The sequence below is a fragment of the Cynara cardunculus genome, unplaced genomic scaffold (genome assembly GCF_001531365.2).
Source record: "Cynara cardunculus var. scolymus isolate 2C unplaced genomic scaffold, CcrdV1 Un_Scaffold_2453, whole genome shotgun sequence".
NCBI lineage: Eukaryota > Viridiplantae > Streptophyta > Magnoliopsida > Asterales > Asteraceae > Cynara > Cynara cardunculus.
The window spans coordinates 37,070-58,636 of record NW_020201096.1 but is presented as its reverse complement, the minus strand read 5'-3'; the positions used below and the strand labels follow the sequence as shown (position 1 = coordinate 58,636).

Genomic DNA, 21,567 nt, shown 5'->3' with positions numbered 1-21,567 from the left:
TGCCCCCGTGGACTAGCACGATCAATCTGATCGTGTGAACCACATAAATTCTTGTGTTCTCTTGTTTTTTGGGTTGTGCGTAGGGTTGTGCGTATTGCGTGTGTAACGTTTGTCCTAACAATAACGACCATGTAGATTGGTGGCAAGATTTGGCAACTAAAATCTCTATACTCTTCCACCTAAACCTTCCACTAAGCATTGTATGTAAGTTCCATTTTCGGGTTTCTTTTTATCAATTATCTCTTCCACCTAATCATTCCACCAAGCATTATATTTAAGTTTCATTTTTGATTTAACTATAACTTATTATATTTGAATTTCTAAGCTAATTTAATACATTGTGACGACAATTGCTTTTATCTAAATAACTTGTACCCAATACGTTGTATTCTCGGTTTAGAACCAAATATCTCTTCTAATAATAGTTAGTTGATCCAAATTTTACATCAAAATTTATAGATACTTCAATAGTTATATAACTTCGAATATATGTAGCATACATCATATTCGATTTAACCATCGGTACACTAATATTGACCGATTAGTAATCCGATCGCATGGATTTATACTGTTTATTATAAATTAACATTATAGAGCACTTTCCAAGATTCGATCTTTACTAAAACTTTAGAAATCCTAGAATGTACTTGTGAGAAAGTTTCGATATATCTCAAGCTCTATCTACTCAATTTTTTATTCACCGAGGCACATAAAGTTTCTTATCGTACTAACATCTAGGCCCGAAAATGGGCTGTTATAAAGTTTCTTATCGTACGAGCTAGTAAATGGGAATTTCTCATTCCCAACTTGGATATAATTTCCTCAAACATTCAGCTAGTTGCCCATGTGTTGGCACAAATGGAGTGCATATTAGGCTACTGTCTCGCTTCTTCTTGGTGAAATGTTTATCTACTTCAATATGCTTGGTCTAATAACGCGGAACCGAATTGTGAGCTATGTTTATTCTCGACTTATTGTCGCAATTAGTTTCATTGTTTCCTCCCAGTTAATCTTTAAATCTTCTAGGATGATTTTCAGCCATAATAGCTCATGTATATCTTGTACCATGGCAACTTCAGCACTAGACCGTGTTACAACACTGTTTTTTGCTCCTCCATGTCATAAGGTTCCCTCCAAGAAAAGTGCAGTACCTTAATGTCGATCTGTGGTCATCAGTTGACCCGACATAGTCTTTACCATATGGTACATGTTTCAAGTGTCACACTATTGTTTATCTCGAATAAGATTCCTCTTCCAGGTGTTCCTGTGAGGTACTGTAAAATTAAGTGAATGGGAATTACTTAAGATATAACCTCCTCAAACATTGGTCTACCTAGCCCCTTAGTGAGAATGTCAGCCAGTTGCCCATTTGTTGGGCACAAATGGCACATACAGGTCTCTAGAACATAGAAAAGCAGGATGCCTGAACTATTTTTGTCTTTTCTGAATGATAAAGAAAAACCAGGTCAAAAGAAAATGCTATTTTGGAGTTTTATCAACAATTTGCTTGTGTAGAGGGAGATCCGGTATTTTCTGAATTTCTCTTATATTCACACCCATAGCTGATAATAGAACTAAAATACATAGTTTTTGTTGCCTACTTATGCCACTGCCCAAACTTTTTGATGAAATGTTTGTCTACTTCAATATGCTTGGTCCAGTAATGCGGAACCAGATTGTGAGCTATATTTATTACTGACCTATTTTCGGAATAGAGTTCATTGCTTCCTCCAAGTTAATCTTTACATCTCCTAGGATGATTTTTAGCCATAATAGCTCACATATACCTTTTGCCATAACAGAATTCTCTGCTTCAGCACTAGACCGTGCTACAACACTCTATTTTTGCTCCTCCATGTCACAAGATTCCCTCCAAAAAAAGTGTCGTACGCTATATCGATTATAGTTATCAGCTGACACAACATAGTCTGTACCATAAAGTACATGGTTCAAGGGTCACACTATTGTTTATCTCTAATAAGATTCCTCTTCCCGGTGTTCCTTTGAGGTATAAAATTAAGTGTGCAACTTGTTGTCCTTTTGGATTTTGCATGAACCGACTCATCACGCTTATAGCATACACTGTATTTGGCCTAGTATGAGACAAGTATACGAGTCTCCCTACAAGACACCGGTGTGAGTCAAGTATACGAGTCACCCTACAAGACGTTGATACGTTTCTTTGTTTACCAAGGCATTTTCTGCATTTCCCAATTTATGGTTCGGGTCTATAGGAGTTGTTGGTTTGCATACACCTTGACATGTTTTTATGAGCAAATTTGTAACATACTTTGCTTAGATATAAAAATTTCTTTTTTGAAATGAGCAACTTCAATTTCCAAGGAAATACTTTAGTTTTCCCAAAGTCTTGATCTCAAATTATTTACCTAGCCATTGAATCAACGATTGTTGTTATTTTTCATCATTTCCGGTTATAATCATCCACATATACTAGCAATACCTTTATCCCCCTGGTCCCCGACTTCGATTTTGAGTACTTTTTGGCTAGGCATTGAGTGCTTTATGTGGGGACTTTTCTGGATCTGGAGTACGAGGACTATGAGTAGAATTAGAGATATAAGTAGAATTAGTGACCGGTGTGAAGTGAGATGAGGATGTGGATGGCAAAGATAGGTCTAACAACTCATGAAGAAAACTCTCCAAACTTTCTTATCTGTCTTATATTTTCATTTTCCCAAACTTACCTCTCCATACTCTAGATAGAACTTGATGTTTAAAAGCTTTGGTGAATCACCATCACCTATCAAGCATGCCATTACACTAATACAATTTCTTTGTGTAAACATTTTTCCAGATACAATTACACCGGAGAAACATGTAGGCATTACTTATGATCATTCTAAAGGTTTCTAAAGCCTATGAAAATCAAGAAAACCAAAATCGAGCACCGTTAATACCATAGAGAGAACGTTGTAGATAACATAATTGTATGACTACTCAACTACAAAACTTTGATGTTGCATATAAACCTCCCTGTCAAGAGCAATGTTCAGAACATGTTCTTGATATCTATGTCTATACAGGGGGGGTGGTGAATGGAAATTCGGGCAATAAGGAGATGGATAGCTGTAATCTTGGTGATAAGACTAAATGTTTTATCATAGTCTCCACCATATGTCTGACGGTATCACTTGGTGAACAATTCGACCTTGAGACGGGTTAGAAAGCCATCATGGATAATACCCATATGCAGGACGGGATCCTTTCCATCAAGAATGTAAAAACCCGTTCCACATAGATAGAAGATTAGATTTTTGAGCTTCTCATAAGCTCAAAATTGTGAGCTATCAACAACTTCCACTATTGCTATAAGTTGAATTCAAAGTTATTGGGTCAATCTGCTGCTTTTGGCTATGGGATGTTCCAAATGGTATCAGAGCCGATCCTTGTACCAACGGAATGGTGGGGAAAACCTTATCGAACATGATGAGTTAGTGATGGAGTGGTGTTTGTAAAGCTCCATATCAAGGATATTGTCACTAGCATCAATAACATCACCGATAAACAAGGATAGGATGCTCGAAACGCCTAACGAGAACATCACCAATTTAAGTGAGGGAGTTTATAACAACCCATCCATAGAAAATTTAGATTTGTGAGCCACCAACAACTTCCACCATGGTTTTAAGTTGAATTCGAAGCTTTGACCAACCTGTGGTGTTTGGGCTTGGGGCATTACAAAGAAGATCATTGGAATCTCTTATTTTTTAAAGGGTTACAGGTTTTCATGCATCACTTTGCTCCATCTTGGATGAGCTTGAGCCCAAGACATGCTTCGAGGAATATGATAACCGCCTAGAGCTAAGATTAAAGTTTGATAACTAGAGGAAGGAGTAGAGTGCTTTGTGTTAGGCACCAGATGATAGTGTTAGGATTTGTAGGAGAATTATAGTGCGTCTCTGGTATACTTGAAGGGAGGACTGGGGATGGCCGACAAGAAGTCCAACGTTCAAGGGATTACCAAGAGCATTGTCAATAACTTATACTAAAATATCGATATTTGCAAGAATAGAAATATCGGGGTTAGAAGACTTTCTATTAGAGTGAGTTGGAAAATAAAATCTTAAATCCAACATCAATGCCCTTATTGGGATCAGAAGTATTGCACAAAATGCATCTCATAATATGAGGCTCCATTTTAGTAGTTTTAGATATAAATTTATGTACATAATATATACAAATATAAACTTCCAATGAAAAAGTAAAAAGTGGTGTCTATGAGAAGGGTTTGATAAGGACTATGACCTTGCAAAATGGTATAGGCATTCAATTGATAAAGTAACTTGTAGTAAAAACATGACCACAAATTGATGATGGGCGTTATGATGAGTGAATAATCTGTAACAGAGAGCTGAACATATACTTACAATATAGGTAAGACGTATGAGTCTGCTTACTCATGTGACATGACTCACAATGCAAAATAAAGACTCAATTCTTGAATGAAGTTTCTGCAAACTCTTTAGGAAAGGTGACTGTAGAGAATTGAGGTAGTATTTTGAAAAATATGACTGTTGCTTGGAAGTTCAGTTAATCGTTTATGGTATGAAAAGTTGCATAGGTTTCTGATCTAACAGGAATGTGCATCTTATTAGAAATTGAAGATTATTGCAATAAGTGGATACGTCCTTAGCGATGTTTGTATTTATGCCCTTTAGCAGTATCCGGAGTCACATCATCATGCTTTTTTATCATAATTATTTCTAGGATTATTTTGCAAGGCAATCTCGCTACAAAACTTCAATATAGAACTTCTAAACCAACAGTCCTATGATTAAATAATATTTCATTCTAGTTGTTGCCACCAAGTCTCTTGCTTTCTTTCAAGACAAGACTATTTTCTATGTGCATGCACTTGTGACATAAACTAACTTGCAAGTTTATTCAAAAGTAATATAGTATTAACTCTATTCTTCAATATGATATCAGCAATTTAGGACTTTGGGTTCCTATATTTTTCATATCTTGGCTTTGAAGATCCTAGAACAATAGCTTAAGTATACATCTATAAAAACATTTCCATCTTTTTAAGATAATAAATTTCTGCCAAGTAAAGTTCAGTATCTTAGCATCATGTGATGCAAACATTGTCATAAAACTTGTTTTTTGTTGATTATTAGGTCATCTGTTACATGCTATTTCAGAATTTTCTCATGCTAGGAAGTCTTTCAAAGCTATTGTTGTTTTTTATGCTTCAGAGAGGAATATTAGTTTTTTTATATTTCATAAATGCCACCATTGAACTTATGTAGGATTATTAATTGTCATAGTGTAGATGTTGTAAATTAGGGGAATCCCTATAATTATGGGATATAATTACCTTCTTAGTCATTATCTTTTTTGTATCTTTTCCTTGATTTAGTTTCCCTTTATCTCCTATACCCTATATATAAGGCCGTGTATAATCAAAGGAAGCATAACATATTAATCTTCAATTCATCTTTCTTGTCATGGTACTAGAGTTTTGGGTTTCTCCTAGAAATCTAAAACCCTATTTCTATATTATTTCAGCCTAAATTGCTCTTCTCAATCTGCAACCTTCATCGCTGCAACTGCTTCTAATCGAACAACCTTATTGTTGAGTTTCTTGTAATTTAACATTCTTCTTTTTATATTCTCTTTTCCCTTTCCTTCATCATGACAAAACCCATAAATAATAAACACAACATTGTTAAATCCTTCGATGAGCCCAACTCTGTCCAGGAAAGTGGAGCTCTACAAAATATCCTGTTTAAACATACCTGAAGGGGCGAAGGGAGACTCAAACACCTCACTGAAGCAGGTCCGGTGTAGATGATCCAACATTTGGATCTTGGGCGGAGGAAGATTCCATGATAACATGGGAATCCATGGACCCAATGATCAGTGACATGTGCATGTTTTCTCTATTGCAAAAGAGATATGGAAATTCGCCGCACTTATTAGAAGGCTCGTAACGCGGCTCAAGTATAGCAAATCAAGGTTAAAACCTCAGCTATAGAGCAAGGAAACAAATCGGTCACTGAATGTGCAAATATTTTGCAAATTTTTTGGCAGGAACTAGATCGTCATTGAGTTTTCGAGATGAAGTGCTCTAAATGCAACTATCTTTAAAAGTTACATTTAAAAGGATCTCGTCTATGATTTTTTGGATGGTTTAAGTCCTGAATTTGATCAAGTCAAGATTCAAATACTTGGCAAAGAAGTGATCTCTTTGATCAGAATAGAAGAAAACAGGATGAATGTCATGCTTGAACCACAAGCTAGTGATGAATCAGCTCTAGCAACAAGGACCAATCAACAAGAGGAAAGGAAATTCAGGAGAATAGAGACACTCTTTGGTGCACTTACTACAATAAACCGAGACACTCAAACAACAATGTTGGAAATTAAAAGGGAAACCACCAAGCAGAGAATGGGAAACCGTGGTGGACAAAAGAATCGTGAATGGGAAACCAGGGGGCAACAAAAGCCTCAATGGGGCAGCAAAGGTCTTGAGCACACATTGTTAAGCAATCCAAACCTGAGGAGAATTTTGCAAGAGAAGGGTTCAACAACGAAGAAATTGAGAGGCTAAAGAACCTTTTGGGATCTCTTGAGAAGTCATTAGAAACTTGTTGTTTAACTTTTTTAGGTAAACCACCATTTTCTTTTTGTTGCCTTAAGTAATCTTGTCAACTCATGGATAATAGACTCTCATGCCATTGATCATATGACACCTTCCCATTTCTTTTCAAAAATACACTCCGTGCCATAATAACCGAAAGATTACAGTAGCCAATGGCTCATTAGCAACTGTTGCAGGCTTTGGAGATATACATATCACACTCAGCTTTGTCTTAAAAAATGTCCTAGATGTACCAAAACTGTTGGCCAACCTTGTTTCAATCCAAAAACAAACCCATGATTTAAATGTTGTGCTATTTTTCCTTTTCATATTGTGTTTTTCAGGAACAAGACTTGAGGAAGAGGATTGTACTTGTTAAGGAAAGGAATGGCCTTTATCATCTTGAATATTCTTGGAAAAGCAACATTCCACCTTCATCCTTTTTCATTTCATGTAATAAAGATATGATTTGTATCACCTGTGCATCTAGGTCACCGATCCTTTAGGGTGTTAGATGTCATGTTTCCTCATTTATTTAAATGATTAGATATTTCCGAGTTCCATTGTCATATATGTGAACTGGCCAAGCATACTCGTGTATCTTTTTATATGAGTAATAAAAAGAGCTCTCTTTCATTCCAGTTAATTCATAGTGACATATTGGGACCTTCTAACATACCTGATGTGTTTGGGATTCATTGTGGTTTGTATCCCTACTTGATGATTGCACTCAGGTTACATAGCTCTTCCTCCTTAAATAAAAATATAAAGTTAGCATGTTATACCTAACTTCTACTCAATGATTAAAACCAGGGGTCAAAACAAATTTAGGACCGGCAATGCCAAGGACTATTTTAACCAGATTTTATCACTCTACTTTCAATCACAAGGCATTATCCATTATTCCTCATGTGTTAACACACCCCAACAAAATGGGGTAGCTTAAAGGAAAAAATGGTCATTTACATAATAGTACCTGAGAATTGCTTTTCGAGGGAAATGTTCCTAAATCCTATTGAGGAAAAACGGTCATTCCCCCACGTTTCTATGGTGACATAGGTAACAAGGTGTGCAAGCTGAGACAAGCGCTCCATGGAATGAAACAATCCTCTAGGATGTGGTTTGGGAGATTTGCAAAAGTCATGAAGGAGTCAGATACAAACAAAGTCAAGGGATCACACTCTCTTCATTAAACACTTGTCGACTGGGGAATAAGTGCTCTTCTCGTCTATGTGGATGACATCATAGTTACAGGAAATGATGAGAGAATTTGAGATAAAAGAACTAGGAATGGGAATTGAGGTCGCATACTCTAAGCAAGGGATCTTCATATCTCACTAGAAGTATGTGACTTATTTATTGGTAGAAGCAGGAAAGAGCGGGTGTAAGCTGGTTTCTACACCAATTGACCATAACCATAAGTTGGGTGAAGCTAAGGAAGCACCGGCTGTTGACAAGAGAATGTACCAGAGGTCGGTGGGTAGACTAATATATCTTGCTCACACTCAGCCAGTCATGAGTGTAATTAGTCGGTTCATGCACGATCCAACATAACCTCATCTTCAAGCAGCCTAATAGGGTACTACATTACTTGAAATTGAAAGTAATCCAGGTAAGGGTATTATGTTTAAGAAGAATGAAAATCTTACTTTCGAAGCCTACGTTGATACTGACTATGCTGGTTCGAAATTGGATTATAAATCGACTTTAGGATATTGCATTTTCCTTGGAGGTATTCTAGTGACATGGAGAAGCAGGAAGCAAAATGTGGTGGCAAGGTCATCTGTAGAATCAGAGTTTAGGGCTATTGCTGATGGATTATGTGAGTTATTATGGTTGAAGATTATTATGAATTATTTACAGAACAAATGGGAAGGTCCTAGAAGCTCTATTGGCGACAACAATTCTGCTATCAGTATTGCCCATAATCCCGTTCAACATGACAAGACAAAGCATATTGAAATCGATTGGCATTTCATTAAAAAGAGAAACTGGAAGAAGGATTAGTGTTAATGTGTTTTGTGCCATCGAAGTGTCAACTAGCTGATGTTCTAACAAAAGGCATAAATAGTTTGAGTTTCCATGATCTTATTTCCAAGCTGGAAATGGAAGACATCTATTCCTCAGTTTAAGGGGGAGTGTCAAAGTGTACAAGTTGTAAATTAGAAGGAATCCCTATAATTATGGGATAAAGTTGCTTTCTTAGTCGTTATCTTTTCTGTATCTTTTCCTTCATTTAGTTTCCCATTATTTCCTGTAGATAACCTATATATAGGGCATTGCATAATAAAAAAAACCATAGAAAATTATTATTCAATTCATTTTTCTTGTCATTAACTTCTATACATGTTTGCTTATGAATGTAAATCTACTTAGGGTTATTTAGATATATAAGACCCTAGAACAACTTTTTGTCATCAAGATGTCCTCAAACTCATGTTGGCTGCAACTTCGAGAGTAATATCTTTCAGATGACTAACGTATATCAGGGGTTATCTTCTGCCATCTGCTACATGTTAATCTGTTAGTGCTTTTTTTCTGTGCTTTATGGTTTCCTTCTGATTTGTTGTCATGACTACTTGAATTCCATGGATTTATGTAATAAATTGCAGGCCAATGGTCAAACTTCCTGCTATGATTGTCAGATTGATTGTTTATCTCATTAAATGGATGCATTCACAGACCTACTCCAGAAACATCAGTAATTCTGCTTCAGTTCACAATATTGTCCAATTGATGTCACACACTACAACCTATGATTGCTCTGCAGCCCAGCAACATATTGAATACTTGCCCGTTGTCTCACTGGATGTAAGTTTTATGAGTTTGTAATGTGCTTTAAATTTTGCTATGATGCTATGTTTCTAAATTCTATTTTTCTTCTAAAATATTTGATTATTGCATTCGCTGGTTTAAAAGAATTATCGTTTGAAGTCTGTGTTGAAGTCCGTCATTATCATTCTATATCTCATGCAATGTTAAATGTTTTTTTTGATTAACCTGGATATCCAACCTGCTATGCGAGTCGACTAATCCCAGGGCGACTACCTGCTTTGCAGATAGTCACTAGTGACTAGAGACATGCTATGTCTCTATATCTTAGCATGTCTCTAGTCACTAGTACGCTCTTTTAGGGAAAGCCTATTTGCCTGTGTCTCTGGAGAAGATGCCAAGGGTTCTGTTTCTTGGATGAGGTCTGTCAACTTATTTCAGAGCAGTTATTCATGCACGTTTGAATGGACCGACTTATTTTGTTTATTTTTGGGATGGGGCTGAAGGTAGGGCCAACAAGAACACGATGCACACGGGGGAGGGGGGAATTCTGGATGGAATTAATGGGGGACAAAGTAAACAAATTTTATTCTTGTTATAGGAGATATCTGTGCAAAGTCTTTGGGAGAATCAAGGATAGGCTGAATTATCATGGATGTCATAGACTCAAAAAGTTTCAATGAATGGAATATAACAAATTAATTGGCGTTCCATACAAGAGACTGAAGGAACACTGTTACTGTTTGCTTAGTCTTTGATCTTGGTTAGCTCTTTTATGGTTTTCGAGAATTTTTTGTTATTGTATTGTCATGTAGTTTTTTTCCGAAGGCCGTGTTTCATCATTTTTTGATGTCACACCATATCTCGTTTAAAACCAGTGTCTTGTTTCAGAGTGATGCATCAATTGCTTTTTATTCTGTCTACCAGTGATTTGTCGTAAAAAATAATGCTCGAGAAAATATTGCAACCATTTGCTTTCCTTTTCAACTATGTAATAGATGTTCTGTCAAGGCTCTTTACTGACTGGTGCTTGATATGTTATTGCATGAAAAAAGAACAAGGAGATGAAAGATAAGATGACCAGCACCTTTGTTGTTATCGGATTTTTGATACTAATGTTTTTATCGAGGATAAGGATTTGTCGATTGGTATAATTGCTGTTGTGGCTCCCTTCTAGAAAGGGAATCATTTAAAATCTCACGAGGCTTGATATGTTATTTTTTATGCATTACCATGTTACAGCAAGGTGTCAGATCAACCATAGAATCATTCTCTCATCTAGCAAAGGAAAAATTTTCCATAAGTCTTGATGAACTTTATGAACAATCGAAAATGGAGCAGCTGCTAGGCGGTGGGGAAGGTATTTGACAATTTCTGCACCTGATAATTGACAATTTTTAGTTATAACCACTGCAGTTTTTGTTTTGCTTGCTAAGTTGCACTGGTTGCTAATTATGCTAACTACCTGCAACATTAATGCCACAATATTGATATGAGATTGGAGTTATTGCTTTCCGCTGATCTGCCCAGAGTTATATTATATATATTTCCGATTGCTTCTAGTATTATACTATGATGTTCAAACCCTGAATAGTTTCTATATATAGGCATCCTTATCATAGTTCTACTATGGTCATAATTTCCTTGGGATTTATAATCTGTGGAATTTGATCTCCATGCTTTTTCATTGGGGCGTCTCTCAAAAGAGAGTTTGCATTTTTGTTGAGCTCTTCCTTGAAAGGCTAAAAGTTATTTTATTTTTTAGTTTAGCTCGTTTGGGTTGTTTAAATTGAAAAACGAGAACTAAATGTGTAATTTACCTTGCTTCCCATTAGTAAAAGAGGAGGAACTCTTAATCAAATGATAGCTGAGATCACCTTGTTAGATGTTGACGAACATACTAGACCATCCAGGTTTTATCGTTTAATTTTATTGGAGGTAAAGATATCATCTGCAGCAAATTGATCTGAACTAGGATTATCACAAAATAAAATAGAAGTATATGACCCTGAAATTACCACTATAAGAATATCGCTTTCTCTTTCCTTTTTATGTAAATAGGTAAATATATTTGTCAATCTGATACCATGACATTTTTGTTTTAAAGACGTGGAACCCCTATGATTTTCTCCAAAAGTGCCCTTATAGAGAGGGAGGAAGTTCCAACTTACGTATAGGTTAGATGGACCACGTCTTGCTTATGTGGGACTCCAACACACCCCCTCGAATGGAGGCTAGATAATGTCCCTAAAACTGGAGGCGAAATTGTCTGTTGAATCCCTATAGGATGCTAGATATGTTCTAAGGCGTTGTTTACCAAATTTTATATTAAGTCCTGTCTAGATAAATTTGTCTGTCTGGATAAATGAGTGTTGTTGTTTACTTTTTTTTATCTGAACCAACAGTCTGAATAGCATAAATGACCGATTTACCCCCCAATATTAATTATTTGAACATCAAAACAAAAAATCATAAAGAGGCCGACGATGGGGTGTCTCATATGGGAAGGAGGCGGTGCTTTAAATAAGGGGTAGGGGTGTCATTTTTGTGGCTGAATGGGGACAACACACCATTTCTATCTGTGCGATTAAGCCATGTTCCTGTGCGAATAAGCCGTAAGTAAACAACCCAAATGAGTTGTGCGAATAAGCCAGATAGACCAATAAGCCTAATTAAGCCACAAGTAAACAGCCCCTAAGCCTTCTTCCCTAAGAATAGTCCCCTTCTAGGAGATCTCTTGAGATATCTCAGAATGAAGTAAGCTGCATTTAAAAGAACCATCTTAGGAGAGTGCATAATTGGCTGATTTAAACTCGCAACTAAAGCAATAAGATCATTGTGTGAGTAGTCGATTAACTTCCCAACCACTCTTTTGATATCTTCCAAAATCAACCACATCACCTTCAATATCACCAAGATTTTCAGTGGCGTTGCAGGCGTGTCAGCCAGCTTACAACCCATCATCCCTGTATCTGAAAGTAGATCTGATATACATTTATGTTGCCTTACTATGGTTCCATTTAAATTTTGCATCTTCCATTGCCGAGAAATACTTCAGTGGTCTCAAATCGTTGATGTCAAATGCTTGTGTTAGACTTGCCTTCAAATTGTCTATTTCATCATGATCGTTCCTTGTGATGATGTTATCATCTACATATACTACTAAAACAATCATCTTCCCATTTTTCTTCCATTTAAAGAAATAAGGTGTGATTACCGAACATCTAAATCTCTTGAACCAAGCTCGAGGTGATTGGTTCAACCTATAAACAGTCTTTTTAAGTGACATGCTTTAGAATCAAACTAAGTCTCAAAGCCTAGAGGAGGTTCCATAAACACTTCCTCTTCAAGTTGCCCTATTAGGAAAGCATACTTCACGTTTAGGGGCCGTTTACCAAACGTTTACCCGGGTAAGTGCTTACCAAGTCATATTACCTTCCCAGATGAATATGGCAAGGACCAAGAATCTTACCCGATAAGAGTGAGGCAAGGACCGAGAGTCTTTCCCGGTAAGTGATGACGATGACTCTTACCACGGTTAGCACTTACCGGGTAAATTGTTGCATACAATGCCGTTTTGGCGGACTCAAATCTTACCCGGTAAGCAAGTGATAGTGTTGAATTTTACCGGTAAGTGTTTGGTAAACGGCCCCTTAGTTGGTGTAGCGACTACTCTAGGTTTATTGCAACTGACAATAGGACCCTTACTATATTGAGTTTCACCTTTGGAGCTAATGTTTCAATATAGTCCACACCACAAGTCTGAGTGACCTTTTGCTACCATTTTTACCTTGTATCTTCAAGGTTCTATCAGATTTGTACTTGACTTTGAATACCCATTTATGTCCTACCAACTTATTTTAAGGAGTAAGAGCTACGTTTACCCACGTGTAATTTTTTTTAAGGGCATTCATTTAATCCAAAACCATTGCCTTCCATTCAGGGACTTGTAAAGTTGCTTGTATAGACCTTAGAATTTCCACATGATGAAGATTTGAGATAAAACAAAAGAAAGATGGAATCAAGTTTCGAAGAGAGACAGAGGTAGACAAGATATTTGAAGGTGCATATTCTAACTTCTTTTCTAAGAACGATTCAGGCTAATAAAGATCAAGATTTGGATTCAAGGTTCAAAGGAATAGGATCAAGAGAAACAGTAACCAGTTGTAGGGCTTCTTTTGGGCTATACATAGGGCAGACTGAATGTATTTCATAATAGTGGTTACTAGAGTATGCTTGGCTAAATTTCTTGTCATAGTATGGATTTTGTTGTGTGTCATCAAGAATGCTAGTTATGGCCGATTCATTACGTGTATTATGTTGTTCGACCAGCATTATTAGATTCATCACCCATGTGATTTAAATTTGACTCATTTTCTTGATTTTTTTTGCTTTTCCCATTGCAGTGAAAACATTTGTAACCATCTTGATAGGTTATATACTCTAGAAAATTTATATCCGATGAAAGCATTTGTAACCATCTTGATAGGTTATATACTCTAGAAAATCACACTTTTTCTTGCTTTACTATCAAGTTTTGTTTTTTCTCTTCTTGATTTGAGACAAAAATAGTGCAACCAAAATATCTTGAAGTGTAAATCTAAAAAAACTCTAGGATCCAGGTTATATGCGTGAAACTTTTGTAAAGGTTGTCACCCTAGAAGGTTTTAGGTACATTATTTGAAGAGAACAATGTTCTTGTGACTTCAAGTAAATGCCTTTTTTCCTTTCAGCTGCACTGTTCAGTTCAGGTGCGTCAACACAACTACACAAGAACTGTGTTGTATGATGGTGGAAAAATATTCCCTTCCATTATATCTCCTAACGATTCAATTATTTTCATCATATTGAATTTGAACTATGAAGTAGAACATTTTGAAAATATCCACAACTTCATGTTTCTGTTTCATAAAGAAAATCAACATAGTTTATGTGTGATCATGAATGAAGGAAACAACCCATGTTTTGGTGATCACAAAACTCAGCAAAAGCTTGGGCCAAACATTACTTTTACTATCTTAAAATTACAAGAAAATAAATTGAAAAACAACATAAATGCTAGAAGCCGTTCTATCAATGTTGTTGCAAATGATTTACAAAGCATAGGAATAAACAACAAAATGACAAGCAACTGATAGAGAAAGATTAAATATAAAAACTTGAAGAAGCTGAAAAAAAACTAAATATGTAAAATAAAAACTAACATCCACTCCTAAAAGAACTCTCATTTGTCCACAAAATAATATTACCAGAGGCTGTCCAAAAGTAAGAAGTTAACAGACTTTGCCTTTGTCTAGCAGATACTTTGGGAGCTTTATCAACTCCAAGATATCTTCCCACCTTGTATCAGCTGCTACCATTAATTGAGGCCACTTTTTTGCTGCAGTATAATCTTTCTAAAAGCTCATGCTTTTGATTGTCAATTTAGTTAATCAAATGATAGTTTAGTGAATTCCTTAATCAACTTTCAGAATAGTCTAATAGAATCGTTGCCTTTGACTTTTTAGGTGATGAACTTGAATTACCGCATCAACAATTTACCAATAGTAACTTCTTGTGATTCACACATCAAAATTCTTAATTTTCATGTTTAGTAACTTCTCTGTTATAATATGAACTGTTGTGTACAATCTTTTCTTTTCTGATTTATATTTATATCAATAATTTGACTTCCGGTGGATGCAGTTGCAGAGATCTTATTGTGGAGAGATGAAAGGAAATCATTTCTTTGCTTTTGTGGAGTGGCTTCTTTGTTCTACTGGTTTTGTCTCTGTGAAAAAACAATCATCTCCTCTGCAGCACATCTTCTGCTGCTGATCGTAATTTGTCTGTATGGATATGCTACGCTGTGCTCAACTGAAGTGTAAGTATTAACCCCTAAAAGCTTGTCGAGTCAAAGAACTGGGCTTGAAAGAAACTACATCTTTTTTTCTTTGTTCTGTATTTGGAAAAAATCAACATGTATATATAGTAATATGTTGTTACAACATGGGTTACCAAACTGGTCAATCTATCATTGTTAGATGCATCGATCCACAAAGCCACCATTGATATTGTCTGTCGTAACCGTGCTACCACTGGGCATTGGTGATGGAAAACTGCGAGGCAATAGTAGCATATCGAACCTTAAATTTGAGTTTTAAGGTCAACGATGTGAACACAAAAACCCAAACTGTAAATTTTTGAAATTGGATCTGATTCTTAGTCTTCTGTAATGCATTTGGTAACTATAATTAATTTTTTGTTTATTTGCCACCGACTGGACGAGTACGTTGTTCTTTTGTTTTGGTATATTACTCGTAGAAAGTTCAGTATACCGTGTACGTTTACATTTATTTAGTTCTGGAATCCGTATTAGAACTGATATTCAATTCCTCTGCTGCTGCAACTTACACTAACATTCATGCATGTCTACAGGTCTAGCTATTCACAATTTGAGATCTCTGAAACGGGTATGAGGAGTTCCGTGAGAACCATAGCAAACATCTGGAATCGAGTAGTAGCTCATGTTGCTAGATCGTTGGCACGAGGACGAGAATGGAGTTTGTTTTTCAAGGTACTTTACTATGTTGCTGTCCAACTATATTATACTATGATTGCGTTTCCTTGAATGTTTCAAGCACCTGCAGGAAATGATTTTAGTAGATTAGGGAAATCCTAAAACATCTTTTTTTTTGAAGTATATAATATTTATATACGGCAAATAGAACAAATAAACTCACACACCCTCAAAACATCTTACCATATAAACAGTGATTAATTGTATAGCGATAGAGGGGTAAAATGAACAACTTTGTTAATTGGTCAAAACAGGTGAATTTTAGGACCGGTCAAAACGAGTGGGTTAGGTTGGTCTGCCACACTCCTTTTGTTACTTCTTTTGTGTAATTGTTGTACATTTAATCAACTAAATGGCAGACAGTTGTACGGAGTAATGAATTTCTCCACCTCATAATCAAAGGTAGAATTGGAAAGCCGTTCCCTACAAACCATGTTTTCATGGGGGATATATTTGGTTTATCTTATATCATCAATGGGTTGTAAGATTCGTTTGTTTCCATGTTGGCGGATGCAGGTAGTGGTTTCACTCTATCTTTTCAAGTTGCTTCTCGTCAACTCTTTCCCAGCGTCATTGGGAATAGGTATGCATCGTCTGCTTGATTGTGTCGTTGCTTCACTCTCTATCTTCGATTTTGGCTGATTAATTACTGGTTTAACCTCTCACGACAGCACTCGCTTTTTCGTTCATTTTGTTCTTTGTTTACGAGCAATACGAAGAGGAAATTGAAGGATTAGCAGGGATTTTAATGGAGGTGGTGAGACAAACCGTGGCAACTCGTTTACCCCTGCCCGAGTCGCCCCCACTATATATATAACACCACCACTAGAAGACCTTCGCTTCGATGTAGGTAGGGGTATCTGCTAAACCTAACCTCTAAAAACTGTTGAAAACAAGAAATCTGAGATGTTATTAGATAGTTAACTCTCCACAATAGTTCTAGCAATAAACATACGTCTCTTTTGCTTGTACACATTCCCATTTTATTTTCTGTGTAAGTGAGAATCGTGTTAAATAGGGATCTCAAGAAGATGCAAATTGAGTAAAAATCATGCCCCCCATGCCCCCCATATCTGAGGCTACAACTTTGGTAACCCCTGTAGCTCTTAATTTTGTATTTCTAATATCTTTGATATTTTTACAATCCAGATATTCAACCCAAGGATTTATAATTGACTAGAAGGGTATTCGTGTAATGCAGCGAGATATATCTTGATTTTAATGTTTCGTTTTATTCCATCTTTGTAGATGTTTTAATACGGTTTTATGTGGTCTTGAGAAAGAGATCATGTTTTTGTTTTTGAACAAAATATAAATTTGAAGATATTATAAAATTTCGAAAATAAATATATCAATATTAGTATCAAATTAACTATTTAAAARWTYWTKYWTTTTKTGTRWWWTYTTTWAWKYMAWTTTWTTATTAATAATTTAATTTAGATTTAATAATGAAGTAATTTTTTATGAGTTAATGATATAATTTTTATAAGAATTATAATTAAGTATTCTATTATATCTCAATGTTTATTTTAATTAAATTTTAGATTTTTTATATTTAAAATTAAATATTTATCTTGTATTTGATTATGTTTATCTGCAGTTAATTACATAAATTCAAACATGAAGCTTTAAAGTTGTACTTATGTACAATTTATTTGTAATCTTGAATTTTAAGTAATATGCATCAATAAACAGTATTTCATGCATAAAAAATGATTTTTAAGAGTTTTCTTCAAATGTTTTATAATATAGTATAGATATTCTGGTGAGATTTTATTTTTAAGACTGAACTAACAAATTTGGTTTTAGCGGTTTGTTGTTAACATTTTTTGTGCATACAGTTTTTGAAATTACAATATCATCTTTCTGGTTTGCAAAAGCATTTGGATTTGATTTCTCTCTCTCTAACAGTTGTTAAAAACCCGTTAACAGTGGTTAAAAAACCCGTTAAATTTTAATGAGCAACAAACTAATACAAATTTGAAGTTTAACCAAAAACCAATGTAAAAATTGAGACTAAAAATCACCATCAACGTTAATAACATATGAACATAAACCATAATTTTGTACAATTTTGGTTCTAAAGTGTTATTTTAATTATAAGTTGAAACTATTCCAAACCATAAATCAAATCATAAGTTGGACCTTGGATCAACTTTGAAGTATAGATTCAAGTTTGAAATTGAATCAAACTCTAGATCAACATCCATACCAATCAAATGGATCTGATAATAATTTCTTTCCACTGGAACACGTCTGAATCGGAAATGGAATCGATCTTCATGGGAGGTTATGATCCATCCTTGTATGGCAGTTAGCTTAGAGGGGGTGTAGGCAGTGGTGTTCTCTTACCATTGATTTGAGAACTAAATCTGGTCGATTTTGCTAACCATGATGGTCATTTTGAAATTACGAAATTGTTGGAATGGAAAGTGTTTCATGTTATTAACCTGAATATCCAACCCGCTATGTGGGCCGACTAATCCCAGGGCGACCATCTGTTTTGCAGATAGCCCGAAGTCACCACATTTGAACCCCCGTAGCCACAAGAGGATTTTATTTCTCCTTGGATTTGAACCTGAGACCTCCTGGTACTAAACCGTGAAATTGTTTATTATGTAATAATTATTTTGAAGCATTTGGTGCGTGAATATATCCTTGGACAAAATAAGAATTAATCAATGTGATTAAATTATAAAATGTAGTAGAGGATTATTATAAATAGTTTTCAGTACCAGGAGGTTTCAGGTTTAAATCCAAGAAGGAACAAAAATCCCCTTGTGGTCACATAAATTCAAATGCGATGACTTTGGGCTATCTGCAAAGCATGTGATCGTCCTGAGATTAGTCGGCTCACATAGCGGGTTGGATATCCAGGTTAATAAAAAAGAAGAAGCAAATAAAACTTGCAAGTAAATACTAGAAAATGCTTAATACCTTCGATGCTTACAAAAGAGAGAATTACAAGACTTAAAGTTCATTGAGAAACTTTCAAGCATATCCTGAAGCGAGAACACACGTCTCATTATATAACTCAAGGGAACAAGATACAACAGTAAAGATCGCATCAGAAAGTACAAAAGGTGATGAACTCATTGGATAATTACTTGATGACACTACATGCTTATATAGAAACTAACATAAAGTACATACATTTTTTAAAAGGGGAATTTATAAAAATAACCATTTTATACAATCTTTTGCCACAAAATAACCGGGTTTTAGAGGTTTTGCGTATTTGACCACCCAGATCGCCCCCGGGGCGATCCGTACACATATGGGGCGATCCGTACATGTTGGGGGTGATCCCCAATAGAATTCTAAAAAAAAATCCTTAAAAGACGAGATTACTGTTCACCCTCGAAGACCGGGTTTGACCTCGCCCTAGGGGGCGATCCAGATTGTCCCATCGCCCCCAGGGGCGATCCAGCCTTTTATTATTATTTTTTTGATTTTTTTGTGATATTTTTAATAAAACTGATACGCCATTTAAGTTGTGTTTTTTTAACTTTTTTAGAACCAAATTTCATTGGTAAAAGTTTAAAAATAAACCATTATAATTATGAAGACGCAAAAATTATTTTTATCTGATTTGGGTTTCGTAAATCAGATATAAACCCATACATCTCTTATTTTTTTCATTTTTTTCATTTTTTTCTACCTCCAATTTCACTATAAATACCAACCTCCTACTTCATAATTTTTCACACATTCCCTTTCATTTCTTTTCTCATATATTCTACTCTCACAACCCTTAACCCATTAAACACAATCAACCATCACAAAACATGAAATCATGTCAAAATGATGATAGTTGTGTGTATCTTCGAAGTGGCGGTTTATTCCAAGATATAAATGGTGTTTTAGAGTACCTTMCGATAACSTCCYCCACATGTGCAATACGTTTGTCTTCGCCAATAACGTATTCTGGGGTCGTCAAACGTGTAACGAAAAAGTTAAGTTTACGTGGTCCTTTCAATTTATTTTTTAAAACGAATACGTTATATCAGTTTATGGACGACGATGATGTGGTAATCCTCCACAACGCCATTCGTCAAACTTCACCAGAAATGTTGACACTATATGTGGTCGACAATGGAGGTTATGGAGGAAATCCATCAAGTGCAAACCCGGGCGGTCCAAACACTTTTTACCCCGGTGCTGTGAGCACACTCTTCCCTGACGTTAGCGGTGCAAACCCATATGGTCCAAGCACACTCTTCCCTACCGGTTGTGCTCCTGGTGTAAATCAGAGCACTTTCTTCCCTAGTGGTGGAAGTGGTGAAAATCGAAGCACCTTTTTCCCTTACGATGGCGCGGGAAATTCATATCTTAAACAAAAAGTTACCGTTGAACCTGAAAGTTATTTTGTTCAAGACTTGAACATGCCTCCGTTGCAGTCTCCCAACCCGTACCCGATTCGGTCTCCCGAACTGTCAAAACCGTTGTGGGAGGTAGATATGGCAGAAGATGTTTATGTTGCTGCCGAAATTTTGAACATACCCGAAGACGACGATAACTCCGATTCTGAAGATATCAAGCCGGTAAGGAATAGTTTTTGGGGTATGCCCGACCSACCACCTTRTCCGGACCCAGTTATCAAAAGTAGACAGGGAAACATTTCCTACCAGCCTACATCCCATGTCAAAATTCTACAAACCTTTGACTCGAAAGAACCACTTAAGCTCTCAGTGGGATTAAAGTGCATTCATGAAAACTTTCAGATGAAAGTAAATAAATCTTCCAAACACCGGTACGAGGTGGTGTGTCACTCAGATTCGGACTGTAATTAGCGTTTGATGGCTGTTTCCATCGATGGTACCAGTATTTTTCAGGTACGGAAGCTCCACGATGAACACACATGTTCAAGGTCCCAAGTGCACCCAAACCACCGTAATGCGAATAAAAAGGTTTTGGGTCATATACTGGCAGACAGTTTAAAGGATTGTAGGAGAGTGTATCGTGGTAAAGAAATTATGGAAGATGTGAACCAACGGTTCAACATTAGCATCTCCTACCATCAAGCATGGCGAGCAAAGATGTATTCCTTGCAACTGTTGAGGGAGACCCCGAAATCGTCGTTTAACCTACTCCTGGTTTATTGTCAGAATCTGAAGCTAGCAAATCTAGGGACTGTAATAGAGATCGCTCTTGATCCACTTGGACGATTCGACATGTTGTTTGTCGCACTCGGTTGTTCGGTAATAATTTTGTCATATTTTATAACTATTGTCATAATTTTATGTTCTGAAATTACATTTTTAATCTCGTTCATCTGTAGATTCGATCGTTTCTAGGACACATGAGACCGCTTTTTATAATGGACGGTGCCCATCTTAAGGGGCCGTACGTTGGCACCATGTTCTTAGAGGTCGGCATGGATGAAAACAATGGTATCGTACCCATTGCAATGAGAGTGGAGAAGACAGAAAGTGGTCCGTCATGGACATGGTTTTTACGTAAGCTTAGGCAGTGCATCGGTGATGTGCCCAATTTAACCTTCGTCACCGATAGGGCTGCCTCTATCGACCTGGCCATACGAATTGTATTTCCTTCTGCGCACCACGGACTTTGTTGTCGGCATCTGAGCCAGAACCTCCGCCTAAACTCTGCTAAAGAGAAAAGGAAA

At 36.2% G+C, this 21,567-nt stretch overlaps 1 protein-coding gene across 1 annotated transcript in view; it reads left to right on the top strand.

Annotated features, from left to right (window-relative positions):
• The window catches only part of LOC112503045 (3beta-hydroxysteroid-dehydrogenase/decarboxylase), a 27,374-nt gene extending 10,260 nt beyond the window's left edge, over window positions 1-17,114 (top strand). Inside the window, exons 7-12 of the mRNA XM_025107114.1 lie at window positions 9,220-9,418; window positions 10,622-10,739; window positions 15,065-15,242; window positions 15,797-15,935; window positions 16,455-16,521; window positions 16,610-17,114. Coding sequence (XP_024962882.1) covers window positions 9,220-9,418; window positions 10,622-10,739; window positions 15,065-15,242; window positions 15,797-15,935; window positions 16,455-16,521; window positions 16,610-16,755 — 847 coding nt within the window. The 3' untranslated portion in view covers window positions 16,756-17,114. The remainder of the gene's footprint in view (window positions 1-9,219; window positions 9,419-10,621; window positions 10,740-15,064; window positions 15,243-15,796; window positions 15,936-16,454; window positions 16,522-16,609) is intronic.
• Window positions 17,115-21,567: the final 4,453 nt, after the last annotated feature.